At 43.2% G+C, this 25,453-nt stretch overlaps 1 protein-coding gene and 1 pseudogene across 1 annotated transcript in view; one reads left to right on the forward strand and one right to left on the reverse strand.

The window, feature by feature from the left end:
* The first annotated feature begins 803 nt into the window (after positions 1–803).
* The window catches only part of CDA (cytidine deaminase), a 34,642-nt gene continuing 9,992 nt past the window's right edge, over positions 804–25,453 (forward strand). The window contains exons 1-3 of the mRNA XM_036745719.1: positions 804–1,125; positions 17,179–17,290; positions 24,518–24,575. Coding sequence (XP_036601614.1) covers positions 804–1,125; positions 17,179–17,290; positions 24,518–24,575 — 492 coding nt within the window. The remainder of the gene's footprint in view (positions 1,126–17,178; positions 17,291–24,517; positions 24,576–25,453) is intronic.
* Positions 7,814–8,269, reverse strand: LOC118838423 (annotated as a pseudogene).

The following is a 25,453-nucleotide window of genomic DNA, read 5'->3' on the forward strand; positions in this document are numbered from 1 at the left end:
TTCGTGAGTTCTGGACCCTTTGGGCAATATCTGGTAGTCGGTGAACCCCATATCAGAATGATGTTTTAAATGAATAAAATAAAATCTATTGGATTGCAAAGGAAACTGATCATATTGAAATAATTGGTTTTTTTTTTAAGTTTAGAGACCTCAGGTTAAGAATTCCTGAGGCAAATGCAAGGAGCAACAAAACCCCCAAGCCAGCTGCTGTGTAATTATCACGACTGAGAAACTAGACCGTGTTGAAAAAATGCATCTTTCTCCCATCTTTGCAGAGACAGAGACAGTGGGTATAGAATATCTGATTTTCTGTTTTACTTAATTGATGTTGTGGGTTTTGCTGAACTGTTTTTCCTTCTTTTTTAAAAAAATTCTGTGTTACAGGAAATGACTCTGGGTAGGATGGGGTATATTCAGAAATAAAGAAGCTGTGAAAACAAAACTAACAATAATATTTTTTAAATGTTTGTGAAATGGAGTTGGCTTTTTCTGCGTTTCAGAGTGGGAGAGTGTTATCCTTTCCCCCTCCTCCTCTCATCTGGGGTGTCAGCAGATTCCCAACCCCAGAACACAAGGAGGTGAGGGGGACCTGGAGCCCGCTGACCCAGATCCACCTTTGGGGCCTAGGTGCACATAGGAGTGTCCCCTTTCCCCCACTCCCCAGCCTACTGGCTGGGACAGAGGTAGCTGGTCACTCCAACCTCTACCCGAACACACCCATCTGAAGGCACACCTACTAGACCAATGCTCCCGCAGAGAGCAGAGAACACACCCATGAGAGGGAGGGAGAGGGGGGTGGAGTCATGGCCCCAAGCCCGGGCTCCAGTTGGTTGCTACAGCCAACACCCTTTTGGTGCCTAGCTCTCATCCCCAGCCGGCAGCCGCTACTGCCTGCCTGGTCTCCGCCTGCTGCTGACCTGAGAAAAGAGCTCCTTAGGGTCAAGGCCATGGCTCAGGCACCCGCTGGTCTGGTCCCATGCCCAAGCACCAAGGGGCCTTTAGATCCAGCTCAGATTAAGCAACTCATTTGCAAGGGCCAAGAAGCCAAGAAGTTTGCCTACTGTCCCTACAGTAACTTCCCAGTGGGGGCAGCTCTCCTGACTCTGGACGGGAAGATTTTTTCAGGTAAGCCCAAAGTGCACCCCTTCCCCCATCCCCTGCCCTTAGGTACAGAAAAAGGCAGAGAGAGAGCGCTAGACTTGGAGGGATGGAAACCTGGATTCAAATGATGCCTTATGACAACGGGTAAATAATCTTTCTGGATCTCGGTTTTCTCATCTATAAAATTAGGGATTTGGGCTATATGGCCTCTGAGGTCCCTCCAAGCTTTAAATCTATGATTCTGTGATTCTCCTCCAGGAGATGCTCCTGGTAACTTTCAAATCTTAGAAGATCAGTTAAAACCAACTTGTAAATAAAATTGTATTTCAGTAGGATACCTTTATGCTGTTAAAAGTGTTTTTTTAAACAGAAGGTTTTTCAAAAATACTAAATTGTGGATTAAAAGACCAACATTTTACTCTCTGAGGGTATATCCTCACAGTTGTGGCATAGAGCATTCCAAAGGGCCTTTTTTTTAAAACTTAATAGTATTTCATTTTTTTTCCAATTACATTTAAAGATGGTTTTCAGTGTTCACTTTTACAAGATTTTGAGTTCTAAATTTTTTTCTCCCTTCCCCCTCTGCAAGACAAAATGCAATCTGATATAGGCTATACTTTACAATCATATGAAACATATTTCCACATTAGTCGTGTTGTGAAGGAAGAATCTGAACAAAAGGGGGAAACCACGAGAAAGAAAAAACAAAAGGAGAAAACAGTCTGCTTCGATCTGCATTCAGAATCCATAGCTCTTTCTCTGGATATGGATAACATTTTTCATCATGAGTCGTTTGGAATTTTCTTCGATCATTGCATTGCTGAAAAGAACTGTCTATCAAAATTGATCATCACACAATGTTGGTGTTACTGTGTATGTTCTCTTGGTTCTGCTCACTTCACTCAGCATCAGTCCTTCTAGGTCTTTCCAGGTTTTTCTGAAATCTGCCTGCTCAGCATTTCTTATAGCACAATAGTATTCCATTACATTAATATACCACAACTTGTTCAGCCATTCCCCAATTGATGGGCACTTCCTCAATTCCTCAATTTCCAGTTCTTGGCCACCATGAAAAGGACTGCTATAAATATTTTTGTACATGTGAGTCCTTTCCCCTTTTTCATGATCTCTTTGGGATACAGCCCTAACAGTGGTATTGCTGGGCCCAAGGGTATGCAGTTTTATAGCCCTTCCAAAAGGCCTTGAACCACCACTGCCCATCATCACTAAAGCAAAGTTGCCCCTCTCCCCTAAGCAGGGATGGCCAGTTTTCTTTGGTGTCTGGCTGGGGAGGTGTGGGCTTCATCCAGGACCCAGGTACGTCATCCCGTAGGAGCTGGGGGCAGTAAAGGGAGGTGAAAGAAAGGATTTTGTACTCATTGGAAAGACTGAAGGTACTGGAGAGAGAACAAGTCCTCTTGGTGATTAGGATGGAATGAGACCTTTGAGGGGAAGACCCAGCATTAGAAGCTAGAAGGAACCCTAGACACCCCTTCTATTCCAATCGATTTATTTTACAAATGAGGTGACTTGAGGCCCAAAGAAAAGGAATGATTTGTATAAGGGCCTCCTGGGAGTAAGCAGCAAAGCTATGATTTGAATCCAAGCCCTCTGACTCAACATCCAGCTCTATTAACATTATACCATGAGGTAAATTGCCTTGTAAGGTGAAGAGGCAAGCATAGCCTAGGAGAGACAGCACGGCTTCGTAGAAAGCAAACGAGGCCTGGAATCCACTGACCCTGGTCTTAAACTCCACCTCTGTGACTTCTAGTTGTGTGAGCAAGTCACTTCCTCTGTGTCTCAGTTTCCTTGTCTGTAAAATGGGGCTTGCAATGCTTCTAATTAGAAAAAAAATCCAGAATTTCTGTGATCATATACTTGCCCCAGGTCACACAGGTAGTAAGCATCAGAGGCAAGATTTGAACCAAGGACCTCTGACTCCAGAGCAGTGTTCTTTTCACTGCACCATGCCCAATTGCCCAGCAAAGGAGATGATGCATGCCAAGTGCCCTGTGTAAATGTCAATTGTTATTAATATGATCCAGGGCTTGGATCACCTCATGGCCCCAGTGAGCATAGTTCTGAGAATCTCTCCATGATGGCCTCCATTGTATTAGACCCTGAAGAACAGCTTTGTGCCCCTGTAAACCTGAGATCAGCAGGGATGCTTATGGCGGCTGGGTCATAACCACCATTTTCTCTATAACTCCTGTACTCTGGCCCTCACACATATGGGCCACATACCAAGTCATTAATAACTACAATTAAATCCTCATTACATCATATCCCATTGTATAACACCTCTCTCCCAGCATGGTGGTAAGGAGCAAATGAGATAACATTTATAAAATGCTTAGCATGGAGCCTGGCATGTAGTTGGTGCTTAATATGACATAACAGTCTTTGACAGAAATGATTATTTCTCTCTTGTATTGAATGACTAATTATTGAATTAGGACCAAGGTTCTTCCCCTTTTCTACTTCATTCAGAAGTCAGCCCCTGTAAGCTTCTCAGGCAGCCTTTGAAATGTAGGGCTTCTACTGAAAGGAATAACTCAGATCTCTTTGAAAGGTAAAGTTAGGTGTGTTCTCAGACAGGTCTGGGGAAATTCTCTTTGACCAAAACTGAGTGATCTGAGTCAGGTATCCCAGACCCTCATTAGACTAGGTCCACCTGTCATTATAATACTCATTCTCTCACTAATTGTCAAGCAATGCCCGACTCTTCCAAGGGCATATAAGTGTTGAGTGGGTTCTATGAGGGGTCTTTGATCTAAGAGAGAATGCCAAATGACCACCCTTTTATTAATAATATACTAGCATTATTAATAAGACGATTAATTACACGGGAACTATATCTCTCAAACTTTCTTATACAGCATAGTAATAAAATGCATAGCACAGAGCCTGGCACATAGTAGGTGCTTAAGATCAGATAACAGTTGTAAAAGGCTTAGCACAGATCCTAGCACATAGTAGGTGCTTAAGATCAGATAATAGTTGTAAAGGCTTAGCACAGAGCCTGGCACATAGTAGGTGCTTAAGATCAGACAATAGTTGTAAAAGGCTTAGCCCAGATCCTGGCACATAGTAGGTGCTTAAGATCAGATAATAGTTATAAAAGGCTTAGCACAGAGCCTGGCACATAGTAAGTACTTAATAAATGATTATTCCCTTATTACATGACCAATGCTTGTGCTCAGTTATGAATAGATGCTCCCAGGTGGGAGACAGGAAAAGGGGAAACCAAGGTGGAGGTCATAAGGTATAACAAATAGAAAGAAGGAGTGTTGACCTTGGGGCTGGAGCACTAATGGCAGCTGCCATTGATAGAACTCTTTAAAGTACATTATCTCATCTAAGCCTCTCATTGACCCCAAGAGAGAAGAGCTATTATTCTGTTTTAGAGGAACCTGAAGATCACAGGCAACAGGACTTGGCCACGGTCACAAAACTGGTGGAATTCCGTCTATCAGTCAGTCTACCAGTCAATATTAAGCACTTACTATGGGTCAGGCACTGTGCAAAGCTCTGAGGGCACAAAGAAAGTAGAAAACATGGTCCCCAAGACAAGGTGATAGAATTTAGACTGAGAGCTAGAAGTGACCTCAGTGGTCGGTACAATGCTCTCGTTTCAGAGAAAAAGTAACTGAAGCTGGGAAGGTGAAATGATTTGATTGAGGTAACCCAGAGAGTCAGTATCAGAAAAAGGACCTTATATTCCTACAGGAGAGACAACAAGTAAATAACTAGATGCATCCAAGATAATCACAGTAGATGAGAGGAAAGCTCAGATTCAAATTCAGGTCTTCCTGTCTTCAAGTTCAAGGTTATCCACTATGCCAGCTTTGAGCCCAGAGGGTACTCAAAGGGAGCTCAGAGGCTGCCTCATCCATCCCCTTCACTTTACAGCTGAGGAAACAGGTTCAGGGAGATGCGTGACCCGCCCAGTATAACACATTTGGTGTCTGAGATGAAATTCAAACCCAGGTCTCCCTAGTCTAGCACTCTAAACACCACACCACACTGCCTTTCATAGGAGATCCAGGTTTGAGTGCCTCTGACTCTGGCCAAGTCACTTTGCTTTCCTGATCCTCAGTTTTCTCATCAGTAAAATGAGATTCAGCCTGCTGGTAGTATCTCCCTCTTGGGGTTGTTGTGGATCAAGAGCCTTCCTTTGTCAAGCATAAAAAGCTCTGGGAAGAGGGAGCCATTGCTGTGCCAGTAAAAGAGAGAGGTGCATCCAGGGCATAAAACAGCAAGGGAATTCAAGGTGTGGGGAGTCTTCTGGGAAAAGATTCCTGCCCCCCCCACAAAAAAACCCTGAGAAGACATACATAAGAAATAAAAAATGGTCCTTGTGCTCAAGTAGCCTACAGTCTAGGTAGGAGAAGGCACCAGTCACTATGATCAGAGTACCAGGACTGTCCCCAAACAAAGTTCCCCTGATTGTGCTGGTTAGAACTTTGGGACACTGACACCCAAGAGATCAGGACTTCTTCAGTCCTAACCTTTGGTCCATAACCCTGTTCTTTTCCCAGGAGTTACTAGCATAGCACGTGTTGGCCAGCCATGTAGGGTTTCAGGGTTGAGTTGGGAAGGCAGAGGCATTGCCTTTAATGGCCTGTCAGGAAGCAGTTACTGGTCTATATCTTGCCACTGGACCCAGATGGTTCCAGAGGAGAGAGCGAGGCTGGTGACTTACACTTAAATCCTATTCACTTGCAAGTCATGACATCGCCTTCCTGATGTCATGGTCCCAACTTGGCTAGAGCATGGGGACAAACTTGTACCTGTGTGGCCTTGATCAAGTGACTTGAGCTTCCTGGGCCTCAGTTTCTTCCTCTGTAAAATAGTGTCAAATAGGAGATGGCCAGCATCCCTTCTATCTCTAAATCCAATTTCCTCATCTGGAAAAAGAGCCAGTCAATCAATGAATCAACAAGCATTTGTTAACCACTTGTTATATGCAAAAGCACTATCCAAAGTGCTGGAGGTATAAATAGGAAAGTGAGTCATTCCAGGCTCTCCAGGAGCTCCAATTCTCATACAGGGAGACAACTTAGACAGGAGGTTCTTCTTTCTTTTTTTTAATCAAATTGACCAAAGGTTTATCAATTTTATTGGTTTTTTCATAAAACCAGCTCTTTGTTTTATTTATTAATTCAATAGTTTTCTCAGTTTCAATTTTATTAATCTCTCCTTTGATTTTCAGTATTTCTAATTTGGTATTTAATTGGGGATTTTCAATTTGCTCTTTTTCTAGCTTTTTCAGCTGTATGCTCAGATCATTGATCTCGTTTTTCCCTGTTTTATTCATGTAAGCATTTAGGGATATAAAACTTCCCCTAAGAACTGCTTTTGCTGCATTCCATAAGTCTTGGTATGTTGTTTCATTATTGTCATTCTCTTGAATGAAGTTATTAATTGTTTCTCTGATTTGTTCTTTGGCCCACTCATTCTTTAGAATTAGATTATTTAGTTTCCAATTAATTTTTAGCTTATTTTTCCATGGTTCTTTGTTACAAATAATTCTTATTGCATCATGATCTGAAAAGTGTGCTTTGACTACTTCTGCCTTTCTGCACTGGATTGTGAGGTTTTTATGCCCTAGTACATGGTCAATTTTTGAGTATGTGCCATGTACTGCTGAGAAGAAAATATATTCCTTTTTATCCCCATTCAGTTTTCTCCAGAGGTCTATCATATCTGCCTTTTCTAAAATTCTGTTTACCTCCTTAACTTCTATCTTATTTATTTTGAGGTTAGATTTATCAAGTTCAGAAAGGGGGAGGTTGAGGTCTCCCAATATTATAGTTTTGCTGTCTATTTCTTCCTGTAACTCCCTTAACCTCTCCTCTAAGAATTTGTATGCCTTACTACTTGGTGCATATATGTTAAACAATGATATTGCTTCATTGTTTATGGTGCCTTTTAGCAGGATATAATGTCCTTCCTTATCTCTTTTAATTAAATCTATCTTTACTTTTGTCTGAGATTAGGATTGCTACACCTGCATTTTTTACTTTAGCTGAGGCGCAATATATTTTACTCCAGCCTTTTACCTTTACCCTGTGTGTATCCTCCTGTTTCAAATGTGTTTCTTGTAAACAGAATATTGTAGGATTATGGTTTTTAATCCATTCTGCTATCCGCATCTGTTTTATGAGAGAGTTCATCCCATTCACGTTCACAGTTATGATTTCTATCTGTGTCTTTTTCTCCATCCTATTTCCCCCTTAGACAGGAGGTTCTAACTACAAGTCAGATGGAAAGATCCCATGGTTCTGAGGGTGCAGCAGCAAAACAGATGACAAAGTATCTTTAATGTTTCCATTAATAAAATCCTATCATTTCTGGATACTGACCAATTGGCGATGCCAAGAACTTTGATGGGTAAAACTTTCTTTTCTGCAGGTCCTGAGAAGGCAGGGACTGTAGCACCCACTGAAGTTGCTAGACTGATGAGGTTAGAGTAGATCAGTGACTACCTGTGGTTCTCAGACCCATGAAGGTGGCCAGGGAGTCATTGAAGGGGATCTAAGAATCCATATTATCTCATTAAATGACTAAGTACAATAAATAAACAAACATATCTCCTATAGCCTGAATAAATAGTGTGCTTTGTAACATTTATGGGTTACCATTTTTCTTTTCTTTTTTTTTTCAGTTAGATGTGACTTTATTATTTTAGTACATAAAACAAAATTTATGCAACCAGAGCAGAGGCTGTGGATGATTCATATTTCCAGTTGGGTGGGAGCACTCTCTTGGTCTTGTAGTACCGAGCCAGCTGGTGAATTCGGCTCTCGTTCAGAATCAGACGGAATTTAGAATCCTTATCCTTTCCGTTTCTCTCAAGATGCTTTTGAACAGCAACAGCTTTCTTGATCAAGTGATAAAGATCTTCAGGAAAATCAGGGGCAAGTCTCTAGGACTTTAGAATTCTCAGAATTTTGTTGCCAGTTACAAAGCGTACTTGTGCCATGCCATGAGAATCCCTCAGGATCACCCCGATCTGGGAGGGCGTCAGGCCTTTCTTGGCCAGCTTGTAGATCTGCTTCTTCACATCATCTGAAGTGAGCTTCAGCCACATGGGCACGCTGTGGCCGTACAGCAGCGCCGATTGGGACAAGCCCTTCCCGGGAGCATGCATGCAACCCATGATGGTGATGAACAGGCAGTGAAAGAGTGGGTTGCCATTTTTCAAATCATGATAAAGTGCTTGATTTGGAGGGGTGAGAAGACCTGGGTTCAAATCTGAACTCTGCCATTTGCTACCAATAAGACCCTGGGCAATCATTTGGGCCTCAGTTTCCTCATTTGTAAAATAAAGGGGTCAGCCTAAGTAGTAACCTCTGAGTTCCTTTTCAGATCTAAATCTATTGTTTCTGAAATGTAATGTTGTAATTAATATAGCTGCTTTTATCAAGTTGCTCTCTCCACAATTTGTTTAGCCATTCCCCAATTGATAGACATTTACTTTGTTTCAAGTTAGCTGTCACAAAAAGTGCTGCTATAAATATGAAGACTTTCTACTTATCAATGCCTTCCTTGGGGTATAAGTCCAGTAATGGAGTCTCTGGTTCAAAGGGTATGGATATTTTAGTCACTTTATGTGCATAATTCCAAATTGCTTTCCAAAATGGTTGTATCACTTCACAGGTCCACCAACAATGTATTGGTATGCATCTCAGCTCAAAACCCTTCCAATATTGACTCTTGGCATTTTTGTCATCTTTGCTAATTTTCAGGGTGTGACATGAAACCTCAGGGTTGTTGTGATTTACTTTTCTCTTATTAATAGCAATTCAGAGCATTCTTTCATGTGGTTGTGAATAGTTTGCAATTCTTCTTTGGAGACATGCTTGCTCATATCTATTGACCTTTTATATATTGGGGAATGGCTATTAGTTACATATATATGTGTGTGTTTATACATATATATGTATATGTACATACATACATACACATGTGTGTCATGTATATTTGTTGTTGTTCAGTCATGTCTGATTCGAGTAGTTTGCCATTTCCTTCTCTAGTGTGTCCTCATTTTACAGATGAGGACCTGAGGCCAATAGGGGTTAAGTGACTTGCCCAGGGTCACACAGTTAGTAAGTGTCTAAAGCCAGATTTGACCTCAGATCTTCCTGACTCCAGGCTTGGTGATCTATCCATTGCACCAACTAGCTGCCCTATCATCTATATACAACCCCTTAACTGTAGGTTTTCTCCCAAGCTCTGCCTTTGGCCCTTTTCCCTTCTTTCTATGCTCTCTCAATGACCTCATCAGCTCCCGTAGGCTCAATAATCATATCCATGCAGATGACTTCCAGCTCTATTTGTCCAGCCCTAATCTCTTTCCTGACATATATCAACAGCCTCCTCTCAAACATCTTGAACTGAATGTCCTGTAGACATCTCAAATTCAACATGTCCAAAACAGAATTCATGATCTTTCCCCGCAACCCTCCCTTCTTCCAAACTTGGCGAGTTTTGTCAAGCACGCTGACCTCCTTGCTGTTTCTCAAATTCCATCTCCCATCTCCAAACATTTTCACTGACCGTCCCCCATGCCTGATGTTCTCTCACTCTTATTCTCACCAGCTGGCTTCCATCAAGTCCCACCTTCTATAAGAAGCCTTTCCCAGTCCTCCTTTATCTCAGCTCTTTCTGTCTGAGACTACCCCCATTTATACTGTACAGACTTTGCTTGCACCTAGTTCTTTGGGTGTTGTCTCCCCCATTAGACTGTGAGTTCCTTAAGAGTAAAGGCTGCTTTTTGCCATTTCTTTGTACCCTGAGCCTTTAGCATAGTGCCTGGCACATGGTGAGCCTTTAATAAATGCTTGCTGACTGACTGAAGGACAACGCCACCCTCCCAGGCTCCCAGGCTCACAGCCCTGGCATCATCCTTGAGTTATTCTCCCTGGGTTATTATCTCTCAGTTGCCAGATCTTATTGTTAGCACCTAGAGAACATCTCTCACAACCAACATCTCTCACATCTGTTCCCTTCTCCTCACTCTCACAGACACCACCCTTGGACAGATTACCACTTCCTAACAGGACGCCCAGCCTCTCTCCTCCTCACTTCTCAGAATCCCTCCCTTCCTTCAAAGCTAACCTCAAGGGCTATCTTCTTCATGGAGCCTTTTGGGAGTTCCCCAACTGCTAATGATTCCCACCCTGTCAAAAAAAATCACCTTGTTGTTTGAAAATATATTTTATTATATTTTTTATTTTTATTTTGTATATTTTATTTATTCATTATATATTTATATTAGCATATATTACTATATATTATTTGTTATGTAGTTTTATCTATTTTGAGGGTAAGGGCTATCTCCTTTTTGTCTCCATATGCTTAATAAATGCTTGTTGATTATCTGTGTACACAAGTTAGCTGTACAGATAAAATGTTAGCTCCTTGAGGGAAAAGGTTGTTTTGTATTTCCAACCCCCCCCCCCCACACACACACACCAGTACCATTCTATTACTTTTGAGTTTTTTTTTTTCTTTTCACCAGAATCAGGATTTCATTGTAGGACAGATTTTTTGATTACTCACTTCTATCAGTAACACTTTTGAACCACACCATGAATATGAGTAGTATTTCATTATTTATAAATGTTATACATATAATATTATTTTGAAATATACATTATAAAATTTATACAAAAATAGACATTTTTAAAAAGATGAGAAAAGCATGAATTGGGGGTTTTTTATAGTATCTCATATAATATAGTGTGGGTTCAGTCATTTTTTTCAGTTGTGTCTGACTTCTTGGCAAAGACACTGGAGTGGTTTGACATTTCCTTCTCCAGTTCACTTTATAGATGAGAAAACTGAAGTAAACAGGGTTAAGTGACTTGCCCAGGTCACACAACTGGGAAGTGTCTAAGGGTAGATTTGAACTCAGGTCTTTCTGACTACAGGCCTGGTGCTCTATCCACTGCACCACCTAGCTAGCTGCATATGTATATGTATGTGTGCGCATGTGTATGTACACACATACATAAAATATAGTATAGTTACAGTTTTTTATGTAGGAGATACCCGGGAGCCACTGGAGTTCATTGAAAGGGGGAGGGAGGAGTGACCTGGTTAGATCTGCCCTTTAGGAAGATCACTTTGATGGCTGAGTGGAGGATGAATTGGAGTGGGGAGAAACTTGAGGCAGGCAGATCAGTTAGAAGGTTTGCGTGAGTAAGAGGTGATGAAAATCTGAACGAGGATGTTGGCTGTGTCTGTGGAGAGACGTTGTGTGGGTAGAATTGGCAAGACTTGACAAAAGATTGGCTCTGTGAGGTGAGTACGAGAGATGAGTGGAGGGCAGCCCCAAGACTTCAAGCCTGAGTGACCGAGAGAATCATGGTGCCCATCAGGAGAAATAGAGACGCTTGGAAAAGATCAGAAAAGCTGATCAGACCCCATCCTTGCCTGCGCCCCCTGAGACTCCCTCTGCCCCACCCAAAAGGAAAGAGGAGGGCAGGAGGGGAGGGGGAGTCTTCCTCATCAGCCATTGGCCCAGAGCCTAGCCTACTCCAGCCAGGAGGTGGTATGGGGGAGGGAGGGGATATAGTGTGTGTTGGGATGCTAATGTTCTCCAAGGCACCTCGGACAGCTCTAGGTGCTGGATAGTGGTTAGGTCATTATCGCCCTGAGGGGCAGATACTCTACTCAAAAGGTGAGAGGTGGGTGTGAAAATTTGTACCCTTGAAGAGGGAAAGGTATTAGGGGATGAGGACTGATATGATTTTGTTGGCACCAAGCCCTTCTACACCCTCTGTTGGTTTTTGCAGGGAAGATGGAGTGTTCCCCACCAAGCTGGACCTTCCGTTCTGCAGCAAAACACTCCTCGTTTTTCTTAACCAGCTCCTCTAAATCACTCATTACATCCCTGCCTGCTTTCCAGGACATGAACACCGAGCTCAGGAGCTCCTTAGGCAACAGGGGCTCATCATAAAAAGCAGCTTCCTTACAGTTACTTCTGATAACTTTTGACCTTCAGAGAAAAGGCTTATTATCGATCTCACATCATTGGAAAAGAAGTGGTAGTCAGGGTGTTGTTCAGTTGTGTTTGACTCTTTGTGACCCCATTTCAGGTTCTCTTGGCAGAGATACTGGAGGGGTTTGCCATTTCTTTCTCTAGTTCATTTTACAGATGAGGAAACAGAAGCAAACAAGGTTAAGTGACTTGCCCAAGGTCACACAGCTAGTAAGTGCCTGAGGTTGGTTAGATTTGAACTCATGAGGATGCATCTTTCTGACTCCAAACCCAGTGCTCTATGTAGAATGGAAAAAAAAGGACTTGAGGAGCAAAAAGACTTGTGTTCTCCCCCTCTCCCCCACATAACTGCCATTACCTAGCTGTGTGATCTTGGTCAATGAACTTCTCTTTCCACCCCATTCTGTTGCTTCCAAATGTCCGAGTTACAGTAAAAACTGGAGAGTGACGCTAAGGATTTGGGGAAAGAACACCAGGATTATTGTTCTTTAGGATTCCATCTGTAAAATAAGGGGCTTGAGCTAGGTGCTCTAAAATTTCCTCCCTGCTCTAATATGCCATGTTCTGACATTCTGTGTCCTAAGATTCCGTCTATCCATGACTGATGCTTGATACTGAGCCAAAGACGTGGGTCTTCTAATTTTCGCAAGTGACAGATTAGTCATTAGACCAGCCTGGGGAAGCAGGACAAATAGAAGTGGGGTGCAAGGCAGGGGCTGTCAATAGCGAAGAATCAAAGGAGCATTCTGCTTAAAATTTAAAAAAACATCACCCACTACCTTCCAGGTTCCTATTTGGCAAGACAACCATATTAATTTCTATAAATAATGTTAATCCCAGCTCCCATTCTATGGTCCTCTACTGCTCCCAAAGCACTTTCCTCATAATATCCTTATGAGGTGCATATTGCAAGGATTATTTTTTTTCCAGAGGAGGAAACCAAGGCTCCCAGGATCACAAAGTTAATTAAACAGCCAAGTTGGAACTGAACTCGGGGTTTCTGAGCGCCAACCCAGGGAAGGCTCTTTCCACCCAATTCTGCTGCTTCCAAATGTCCGAGTTACAGTAAAAACTGGAGAGTGACGCTAAGGATTTGGGGAGGATTCTGACATTAGCTTTTTATAGAATACTGGTGCTGTTCCAATCTCAGCTTTTTCAGGCTGAGCCACAGCAGGGCTTAGCTTGTGGGGCAGAGGGGTGTTTTTCATTTACTTCTTTCCCTTTGTGTAACCCTCCCCATCTGTGGGGAACTCACTGAGTTTTTCAAGCCATCTTGTTCCTTGTGTGTTCTTGGGACAATCCATAAAAATGACGGTGTGATGATGAAACCGTCTAAATATTATACTGTGGTTAGAAACTGCTCCTTGTTTATTTATCTCTGTTTCTGCTGAGCCCAACAGAGGGCTTTGCATGGAGTAAGTGGATGCTTATTAAAAGTTTATGGAAGGAAGCTAGCCAGCCTAAAATCTCTTATTTAAGGGGAGGGGGGACAATAATAAGAGGTTACTTACTATACATTTAACTCTAAACAACCACACAATCAACAAGCATTTTATTAAGCTCCTACCATGTGCCAGCCACTGACCTGAACACTAGGAATACCAAGGCAAAAGTGAGACACTTCCCTGCCCTCTAGGACCTTAACATTCCACTACTATCAACTAACTATATATGTTTACAACTTTGAAAGACTTCGTGGAGTAGTGTTTAACAGGCCAGCTCTGAAATTAGGAAAACCTGGATTTGAGTTCTATCTCTGATATACAAAAGCTATATGACTATTGGCAAGACATTCAGTTTCTCAGGGCTCCCAGTCAGTACTCAAACATTGTAAGATATAGGAGAGTTGTTGACATGTATCAGGGGATGGAGTTTCCATGCAGGAAGTTCCCTACACCCTTGAAATTAGAATTTTGGATCCTCTCTACTCTACTCTCCCATTCCCCCAAAATAAAAACTCAAGAAAACAACTCAAGAATGCATTCCCCTTAAAATAAACCAACTCAAGAATACATTTTGCTCCAAAATAAAACAACTCAAAAATACATTTCACTCCAAAATAAAATTACTCAAGAATACAGTTCCATAGAAAATATGTCTCAACATATTGTCTTTTGCCTCTTTTTGTATTCCCAACATTTAGCACAGCGCTTGGATATAGTAGGTGCTCAACACATTTTTATTGACAGACTAACAATTTATTAGTTGTCCCATCTGTGTCCTATTTTATTCTGTTTAGCCATTCATCTCTATATTGAGATTGATGCAGTGCCTGGAATACAGTAAATGCTTAATAAATGATAATATCAGCTAGCATTCATATAGCACTTTAAAGTTTTCAAAGTTATTTATGTTATCTCATTTGATCCTCTCCACAATGCTGGGAGGGAGGTGCTGTTATTATCCCTGTTTTACAGATGCAGAAACTGAGGGAAGCAGAAGTTTAGTGGACATATCCAGGGTAACACAGCTAGTAAGTGTCTGAGGTCAGATGTGAACTCAAGTCTTTCTGACATTATGCCTAATGCTCTATCTACTACCCCACTCAGCTGCCCTCTAATGAGTGTTTGCTGACTGAATGACAGTGGGGGTCAATTCATACCTGTACACATTTTGTGTATATAGTTTTCCCTTCACAAACCCTTAAGCATCTACTCTGTGTAGAACACTGGGCTCTGTCTGGTGGAGGATAAAAGGTGTAGCTCCACAGCTCTTGTCTTCAAGGAGGCCACTGTCTAGTAAAGGGATCACAGGATCATAGATTTAGGGCACCTTGGAAGTCATTGAGTCCAACCCCCCTGTTTTACAAATAAAAGAGCAAAGGCTAGGGAGGTAAGTGACTTGCCAAAGATCAAATAAGTAGTAAGTAGCAGGATTCAGACTTAGGTTCTCCTATTCCAAATCCACCGCTCTTCCTACTACACTATTCTGCTTTTCCAAGATACCAGCCCAGGTAAATATTACACATGTGAGGACTTCAGAGACATGCACATCGTGTTTGGGATGTCTGATCTGAGGAGCAGGGAAAGCTTTCTGGAGGAGCTGGCATTTGAGTGGGGCTTTAAGAGATGGGCGAAATTCAACCAATGAAGAGAGAGAGAGCATTTTTAAGACATACAGAATGGTGAGTTCAAGAGGCCACCCACTTTGGGTATGTTCAAACCCAACAGTACCTGCACCTGGAAACAGCCTCATGACCACATAACTCTTTATGTACTGTCTTCCTCCACTACATTTTAAGCTCCTTTAGGACAGGAACTATCTTGCTTATATTTGTATTCCCAGCACTTAGCAGTGCTTGCTTTATGTAAATGCTTAATAAAAGTTTTATCTATTTATCTATCCATCTTTCTATCTATCCATCCTTCTCTATTCACTGATCTCTCCATCTTTCTTTCTTTCCATCTATCCATCCCCCTATCAGTACTGCTCTCTCCCTATCCATCTATCTTAATCCATCCTTTTATCTTTCTGTCTATCCTTCTATCTCTTCATTCTTCTATCTCTCTATCCAGCCAGCCAGCCATCTGTCTATCACCATTGTTCTCATTCTGGTTTCTTTTTTTATATTACTTCATCTAAATCCTACTTTAGTAGAATGTAGGGTCCTTAAGGTCAAGGACTGGTTTTTCGTTTGTTTGTTTTATCTATATTCCTAGCATCAAGCATGGGGACCTTGTACCTAGCAGATGCTTAATAAATGATCATTGGATTGCATTAGAATTTCATACTATTTTTCATGTTTATCATTTGTAACTAATGTGGCATAATGGAGACAGCATCAGGCTGGATATTAGGAAGACTTGGGTTCAAATCCTGCCTCTTGTCACTCACTAGCTATGTGACCCTGGTCAAGTCATTCACACTCTATGTGTCCCTAGCAACTTCCTCAGACATATTTATTTACTGAGAGGAGAGGGCGCTGATCTGCTTTCATGTAGAGAGTGCCCTACTGACAGAATCATAGAATTTCCCCCTATTTAAATATCATCTTTAACAGCATTGCAGCACTTCCTTCCAGGTCTCAGTATATTCCCCAGCTGATCTTTGCCTCCAGTCTCTCCCCTCTCTGCTACATCCTCCACACAGCCACCAATTTGGTATTCCGAAAGGATACATATCAGTCCCATGATCAAAAACCTTCAGTGGCTGCAGGATAAAATATGAACTCTTTTGTTTGGAATTTAAATTTCTTTACTGTCTGGCTCAAACCTACAAGTCCAGGCTGATTTCACATTACTCCCCCTCACACACGCTGGCATATGTGATGTTCCCCATAAATGACATGTTTTCTCCCACCTCCAAACCTTTGCACAGGCCATCCTGCATACCTGGAATGCTCTTCCTCCTCACATTGTCCCCTTGGAATCCCTAGTTCCCTCCAAGATCCAGTGTCACATCCTCCCAGAAAAGGCCTCCTCTGATATTGCCCAATGTCCTCCTCCATATATTTGTATCTATTTTTGCTTTACTTCCTTGAAGGTGTTGTTTCCTCCCTCATTTTTGCTTTACTTCCTTGAAGGTGTTGTTTCCTCCCTCACAAGTGGTAGTCCAGCCTCTGCTTGAAAACCTCCTATGAGTAAAAGAACTCTCTACTCCATCCACCCCGTCTCCAGTTAGGCTGTCCCATTGCTGGAGGGCTCCAATCCTTAGGAAGGCTTTCCTTACATCTCAAACTAAAATCCGTACCCCCCCCCCCCCCCCACTGTTCCTGATTGCCCTGTGGGGCCAAGCAGAGCAAGGCCAGCCCCATATCCCCATGACAGCCCTTTAGGTATCTGGAGAAAGCTACCATATACCCCTTAAGTCTCTGCTTCTCCAAGTTAATTGTCTTCAATCCCTTGAACCTTTCTTTTTATGACATGGCATCTAGTCTCCTCAATATCCTGGTCCCCCTCCCTTGGATGGGATGCCCATTGCACCAAGGTCTGGACTAATCCTTCCACCATTTTAGAACCTGTGTGCTTTATACAGACCTACAGAACCAGCGTTCTGACTTTGTGGCTTTTTGAGATCCCTCCTTACCTAGCTATTTGGTCAATTGCATTCTCTGTCCCCAGGATGCAACATAGAAAATGCAGCCTATGCAGTAGGTACCTGTGCAGAACGCACTGCCATTCAGAAGGCCATCTCGGAAGGACACAGAGAGTTTCGGGCCATTGCTATTACCAGGTGAGTGTCCAAGACTAATTCACAGATTGATAAGTAGACAGCTAAAACTGGAGAGAACCATTGAACGCAGACTGCCGGTGCTGGAAAGGGACCTTACAATGCAGGCTGTTAAAACAGAATGATACATAGCTGGGAAAGGGCCTTGGAACACAGAATGTCACACACAATAAATTATTCTTGTTTCTTCATTGGAGGAGAGCTGACGAGGCCCCGGTGATAATCCAAGCTGCCATTCCTAACAAGGACAAAGCATAGACCGGTAGAAGTGAGAGGCCATATAGCCTGTAAAGAAACAAAGCAATGGATGTGGAGTCAGAAGGTCTTGGTTTGAATCCCAATTCTGCTACTTGCTTAATTTTAGGCAAATCGTTCCATCTCCTTGGCTTCAGATTCGCCATCTAAAAACACCACCAAACAATAGTGATGAAGGCTTCTAATTCCATGACACCTGACGTCCTTCAGCATTATTCTTGTGATGAGAATTCGTGGTTTTTAAAGCCCCTTTCACCTCTAGAAGGTAGCATGATGTAGTGACGCACAGGCCCCTCTTCTCCACAGAGAGAGAGAAAATGTCAGGTGTCACACGCGGTTACTTTGTGCATCATTTGCTCTGTTTTTCTTTCTTATAAGTGAGGATTCAGTGGGGATGGGGTGGTATATTAAGGAAATAAATGACTTTGATGCTTAAAAATACAAAAGGCCTCATTTTGTTTAATAAGGGAGGGAGGGGGCAAGTAAGGAAGGGAGAGAGGAAGAAAGGAAGGAAGGTGGGAAGGAAGGTAAAAGAAAGAGGAAGGGTGAAGGAAAAAGGAAGGGAAGGAGGGAGGAAAAGAGGAAGAAAGGGAGGAAGGAGGGAAGGAAGAGAGGAAGGAAGGTAAAAGAAAGAGGAAGGGAAGGAGGGAGGGAAAAAGGAAGGGAGGGAGGAAGGAGGGAAGGAAGAGAGGAAGGGAGGGAGGAAGGAAAAGAGGGAAGGAGGAAGAGAGGAAAGGAGGAAGGAAGGTAAAAGAAAGAGGAAGGGGGAAGGAAAAAGGAAGGGAAGGAGGGAGGAAAAGAGGAAGAAAGGGAGGAAGGAGGGAAGGAAGAGAGGAAGGAAGGTAAAAGAAAGAGGAAGGGGAAAGGAAAAAGGAAGGGAAGGAGGGAGGAAAAGAGGAAGAAAGGGAGGAAGGAGGGAAGGAAGAGAGGAAGGAAGGTAAAAGAAAGAGGAAGGGGAAGGAAAAAGGAAGGGAAGGAGGGAGGAAAAGAGGAAGAAAGGGAGGAAGGAGGGAAGGAAGAGAGGAAGGAAGGTAAAAGAAAGAGGAAGGGAAGGAGGGAGGAAAAAAGGAAGGGAGGGAGGAAGGAGGGAAGGAAGAGAGGAAGGATGGTAAAAGAAAGAGGAAGGGGGAAGGAAGAAAGGGAGGAAGGAGGGAAGGAAGAGAGGAAGGAAGGTAAAAGAAAGAGGAAGGGGGAAGGAAAAAGGAAGGGAAGGAGGGAGGAAAAGAGGAAGAAAGGGAGGAAGGAGGGAAGGAAGAGAGGAAGGGAGGGAGGAAAGAAAAGAGGGAAGGAGGAAGAGAGGAAAGGAGGAAGGAACAGAGCAAGGCAGAGAGAGAAGACTCATTCACTGACAGTGAGGAGATGGGTTCTTGTCCTTGTTCTACCACCAAATAGCTATGTGACCTTAAAGGAGTCACTTCTCTGATCCTCAGTTTCCTTATCTGCAAAATGAGAAATGGACTTATTGATCTTCAGGGCTCCTTCCAAGCTTCCAAAAGACCACGGATCCACGTGTTTTTTAAAGAAATAAAATTTTATTTCTTGAAAAATATTCTGTAAGCCACACTGGCCTTCTCCCACCCCACCCCCACCCCCACACCCATTGTCAGCCCCCAACACCAGCAAGTCCAGATCCAAGGAATCTTTTCCAGCAGATCCATCCTGACCATCTGTAGTAACTTGAGAGAGTAGGTGGTGGACATCTGGATGTCCTGCTTCCCTCTCTGCTGTGGACACCCTTCCTCTAGGCCACACTGCTGTGTTTGTCTGCAGGTCCTCTATAACTCAGGCCAGAGCAAATAATAACTTGCCAGGGACATTTTGTCCCAGTGAGCTGGAATAGGGATGCAAATTATATTTCACAGAAGGTAGGAGAGTAGAGTAAAATAAAATTACAATTTCGGAACCAAATCCAAGAAATTAATCATATTTGGGAACATAAGGCCAGAGCCACGGAAAGGATAATAGCGTGGCAGACTGGGCTGTTTACATCTCACCCTCCCCTCTTCTCCCATGGTTGTTTGCTCTAGGTTATTACTGATGCTCCATAATGAGGTCCTAGCAATGATTAGCACATCCACCTTATTTAAACAAAGCCCACACACGTCTCCAGGATCCAGCCATGCTGCTTATTATCTGCATTCAGACGGCACCTGCTCTCCGGAGCCAGAATTCAGTCTGATCTCTCTAATCATTTGTTCCATTTTGACTTGCCCATGCAGCCACGGGAATACAAAATGCCTTCCTCCTTATTAGCATTGGCCTCTTTGGAATCTCGTGGAGCAGGGGAGTGCAAGAAGTCTCGGCTTCAGAGTTAGAAAGCCTGTGTTCGAGACCCAGCGCTGTCACTTATTAGCAAGATGACTTTGCATTTTCTCTGGTAGAAAGGGCTTCCAGGGAGGAAAGTCTCTCTACCAATGCAGATCACCACTCGCCCTATATTGATAATTCTGAGTTGCCCCGGGGGTGGGGGGAGCACAAGGGGGAGTTCTTGAGAGGCTAAGTCATAGGATCATAAATTTAGAGGCTGTCAAATACAGTCCTCTCAATTTATAGATAAGGAAACCGAGGCTGAAAGTGATTAAGTGAGTTCGCCAGGATCACACAGCAGCCAAATGTCAGAGGGAGGATTTGAACTCGGGTCTTCCTGATTCCATGCTCGGCACTTTCCATCTTGACGTTTAGTAATCCGCCCAGGGTCACACAGCCAGTTTTTGTCAGAGACAGGCCTTGAACCCAGGTTGTCCCGACTCTGAGACCTCTACCCCCCATGTCTTCTTACCTCTTACGCTATTGCTGTCATCGTTCAGTCCTGTCTGACTCTTCTCGACCCCATTTGGGGTTCTCTTGGCAAAGACAATAGAGCAGTTTGCCATTTCCTTCTCCAGCTAATTCTACAGATGAGGAAACTGAGGCAAACAGGGCGAAGTGACTTGCTCAGGGTCACAGAGGTAGGGAGTGTCTGGGGCCAGATTCTCCTTGACTCCAGGCCCGGCACTCTATCCGTCGTACCTCATAGCTGCCCCAATGCCTCTCAAGACCTAAAAATGTAAGCTATCAAACAACACGCATTTATTAAGCGCTTACTATGTGCCAGGCACTGAAAATTAAATAGTCCCTGCCCTCAGGGAGCTTAGATTCTGAGGGGAGATGACAGGCACATATATCAGCCTATGCAAGACAATTGCAAGAGAAATTTGGAGGAGCCTAAAGCGAGTTACTTCTCCTTGACCCTCAGTTTTCCCCATCTGTAAAGTCAGAACTCAAACCCAGGTCTTTTAACTGCAACCATTTGGGTTGAAAATCATCAGGTAAGATTTTGAAAACACACAGACAGACAGATCAGCTCCAGGGCTCCGGCATGGGCACCCTAGTCTCTGAATTTTGCATACACATAATGCCTTTCGTTCCCCATGTCAAGAAATATACAGATGCACACGCTCTTAAAATTTTACAAATGTGAGCAATCAGCCTTAATGAGCTAATTTGTTAGGAATATTCCAGTGCCGCAGTGTCAATCATCATTTAGTAAGAAATCACTAATAATGTTAGTTTTACATTTGTATGTGCCAGTCACTTCACAAGCATTAACCTATTTGCTCCTCACAACCACCCTGGGAGGTAGGTGCTATTATGATCCCGATTTTACACATGAGGAAACTGAGGCTAAGTGACTCGCCCAGGGTCACACACCTAATAAGTGTCTGTGGCTGGATTTGAACTCAGGTCTTCCTGACCCAAGGCCCAGTGCCCTATCCATCACGCCTCTTAGCTTCTGTGCTAGGCACTGAGGGTAAAAAGACAGTGAAGCAGTCCTTGCCCTCAGGAAGCTTACAGTCTATCAAGGGGAACAGATGTATACAAAATAAATATGATGTGGTTTTGGGAGGAAGGGGACTGAGAAGTTGGGGGGAGGGGATTAGGAAAGATTTCATGAGGAAGCTAGCCTGAGCTATCTCAAAGGGAACTAGGGATTCCAAGAGGCAGAAACAAGGAAGAAGTGCATTGCAGGCACAGTGGACAGCCACTGCTAAGTCATGGAGGGGGAAGATGGGAGTGTTATGTATGAGGAAGAACAGCAAGGTCTGTGCCGCTGTGCCATAAAGATCAAGAAGAAAAGTCATGGGGCAGCCAGGTCGTGCAGTGAATAGAGCACCGGCCCTGGAGTCAGGAGGACCTGAGTTCAAATCTGGCTTCAGACGCTTGACACACTTACTAGCAGTGTGACCTTGGGCAAGTCACATAACCCCGATTGCCTCACTTCCCCCCACCAAAAAATTTTTAAAAACTAAAAATTTTTAAAAAGAGAAGTAATGTATAAACACTGTAAAACAGGAAAGAGCTGTATCATAAAAGGCTTTAAAAAACAGAGAAGTTTAGATTTGATCCTGGAAGGTAATAGGAACCACAGGAGTTTGCTGAGTAGAGGAGAGACATAGGCGGAGAGGTACTTAAGGAAAATCACTGAACAGCTATGTGGGGGATGGACTGGAGAGGGGAGAGACTTGAGGCAGGGAGGCCAATTAGGCTATTTTAATAGTTCAAACAAGAGGTGATGAAGTTGTGAACGGGGGTGGTTGCCATGTGAGTAGACATCTTGCCTCACTGGTTCATTCATATCATTATTAGAAAGGAGATCTGCAGGTTCGTAGAACGTGAAAGGAAATTAGAAGAACCCCAGAGGCCATTTAGTCTAATTGGCAACTCCAGAATTGTCCCTACATCACCATAATAGCCCTTCAAGGTTTTAAAACTGCCTTATCCTCACTGGAAGCATACATTAACTCTGTGAGACGGATATCACACTTATTGTCATATATAAATGTACGTATGCATATTTGTGTGTATGTATGCATGTATGTATGTATGTATGTAAAACTGGAGCTCAGAGAGGTTAAATGACTGGCCCAAGGCCACACAGATAGTGAGGATGTGGGATTAGAACTCAGATCATTGGGCCCAGATCTCTAATTAATATGCCATACTACCTTTCAAAAGATACCTGACTAGTGGTCATCCAGCCTTTGCTTGCTGATCTCCTGCAAGGGACAACTCACTACCTTTCAAGCGTCCTATTCCACTCTGGACAACTCTGATCGTTGGATATTTCCTGACATCAAGCCTAGGTTTGCCTCTTTATTGGTTTGCCCACCATCTGCATCACTGGCTTGTGATTCATGAATTATCTAGCAGACTGACTCACTTCCTTATAAAAGAGTTTGGAACTTATGGCAAGCTGGGTTATGTTCCATAATCTCATCTTCTGGATCCCTCAACTGCATCTCTTGACGTCCTTCCTCCCCTTCAAGCATCTCCCTTTGAAGCCATTCTCCCCTCCACCCCACCCCAAAAAGCCTTCCCTCCCAGCCCCAACTAGACACGATCTCTTCCCAGGAGGTGGTGGTTAGAAGTTGCGGAGACAAGTCTAAATTTGACATTGGGATGCACTTGCTTACAATCAGATGATCCAAAGTGGCCAGGGAGGTCCTCCTAACCAGGGCATTCAAGCAGAGGCTTCTCTGACTGCTTGTCAGAGGTAGAGTCTGGCCCCAGTGCCTTCTGAGGCCCCTTCCAGCTCTTAGATGCTACAGTTCTGACTTCATAGCATTCTGTACTCTCCTTGTATACGTATCACCATCCATTTTGTTTGTTATTTGTGTCCATAACTAATCTCTCTGATGGGAAGCAGGTAGCGTCGTAGAGTGGAAATCATACTGGTTTTGGAGTTACAGGGCCTGGGTTCGAAGCCTGACCTTGCAACTTCCTCCCTTTGTGACTTGGAATGAGTTATTTAACCTCTCTGAGCCCCAAATTCCTCTTCTGTAAAATGAGGGGGTTGGATTAAATGACTTTTAAGCTCCCTCCCAGCTCAAAATCCATAACCCAGCTGGCTCACACTGGTTTGCAGAACCAGTACCTAATTTCAGGTTGAGTTCCACAAACCAGTTGTTGGAGAGGCGGGGCGGGGCCTGCACCCGCCATGTCAGTTCTGTGGTTAATTTATTTGAATCCCACCACTGCCTATGGTTAAATTATAAACTCTGTGAAGGCAAGGACTGTCTTTAACTTTTGTACCTCCCCTGGGCTGATCACAGAATAGAGGTTTAATTAATATTTTGTTTATTTGATTCCACTAAATTCAACAAGCAAGTCTCTTACCAGTGTTCCCTGGCTACTATGTTCCATATAAATTTTCCTTTTTCCATGGGTCGTCTGGGAATCTGTGAAGAGAGTATGTTCCTGTGTGTATTTGGGAAGATTTCCTCTTGTTCTTTATCTTGGGGTGTTATTGAATTAAATGGCTTTTGTTTCATTATTTAAAAAGCAAGCATTTATTAAGCACATACTGTGTACAAAACACTATGCTTGGTGCTAGGAATAGTTCCTTCCCCCACCAAAAAAGGAAATAATCTCTGCTGTTTCCTTGTATTCTAATGGGAGAGTGAGTAGATCCAGAGTATATAAGAGCTAACATTTACATAACACCTACAGTGTGTCAGACAAATATTATCTCATTTAATCCTCACAGCAACCCTGCAAGGTAGGTGTCATTAATATGCCCGTTTTACAGATGAGTGACTTGACCAGAGTCACACAGCTAGTAAGCGTCTGATTCCAATTTGGACTCAGGTCTTCCTGACTCCAGGCCCGGTGTGCCAACCAGCTGCCTCATACACAAAATTATTTCCACAGGGGGTGAGTACTAATTACTGGCACAATCAGAAAAGGCCTTGTGGAGAAAGTAGCACTTGAATTGACCTTTAATGGAAGCTCAGGCCTCTGGTGGGGAGGGGAGAACGTCAAAGAAAAGAGAACATTCTAGGCTTTGAGGACCCCTGGTACAAAGGCATGAAGTTAAAAGATAGAATGACACGTGGGGAACAGCACCTAGGCCAGTTTGTCTGGTTCAGTGAACCATTAGGGAGTTAAGGTTCAGTTAATTAATTAATTGATGGATTCTGTGCTTTGCTTTCCCAGTAATCTGGAGAATGACTTTATCGCACCATGTGGAGCCTGCAGACAAGTGATGAGAGAGGTGAGTTTCATCGATTCTTTAATCTTCCAGACTACAGGTTTAAGTGACTTGTCCAAGGTCACACAGATCAAAAGTATCAGAGTCAAGTTTTGAACTCAGGTCCTCTGACTCTATTACTCCATGACTTTTTCTACAGTACCATAAGGCTCTTCTGCCTTCCAATTTGACATATTCAGTTCAATTCAGCAAACCTTCATTGAGGTTCCACTATGTGTCAGGCACTGTTGTTAAACACTGGAGACACAAACACAAAGGGCGATGGTCCCTGCCCTCAAGGAGCTTAGAGTCCTACATCATCTATTCTCCCCCAAGGAATCCTGGCAGCTCAGAGCCACTGACTGCATGATAATGCCTGCCAACTTTCTCACTTAGGTAGCAGCAACCTTGTAGGCCAGAGCTGAGAGCAAGGAACAGGGAGGAAATAATAGGATAGCAACAGCCGATACTTTTATTAAAACCTGGCACCACCTGGCACCAACCAGCCTTCCCAGACGTTCCACATGCGCCCAACATTTGCTGTTCCCCAATGTGGCATTCTGCCTACCGCCTTCGTTTCTTCCATCACACAGTCTGTCCCCATGCTTGGAGAGCGTTCCCTGCTTACTTCCTCTTCTTAGAAGCCTTAGCTTCATTCAAGGCTCAGCTCAGGCGTCTTCTCCTATGGGGAGCCCTTCCTGATCTTCCTCACCGTTACTGCCCTCTCTCTTGAAATTATCTAGTATTTACCTAATTTAAATTTTGCATTCCTCCCAATAGAATGTAAGCACTCGGAGGGTAGTGACGATATTCTAATTTATCTTTGGACCTCCGGCATCTAGCACAGCACGTAAGAATTAGCTTATCTACTTGATAACCCTGTAAAATATAGACATTACTCA

The sequence above is a fragment of the Trichosurus vulpecula genome, chromosome 2 (assembly GCF_011100635.1).
Source record: "Trichosurus vulpecula isolate mTriVul1 chromosome 2, mTriVul1.pri, whole genome shotgun sequence".
Lineage (NCBI taxonomy): Eukaryota > Metazoa > Chordata > Mammalia > Diprotodontia > Phalangeridae > Trichosurus > Trichosurus vulpecula.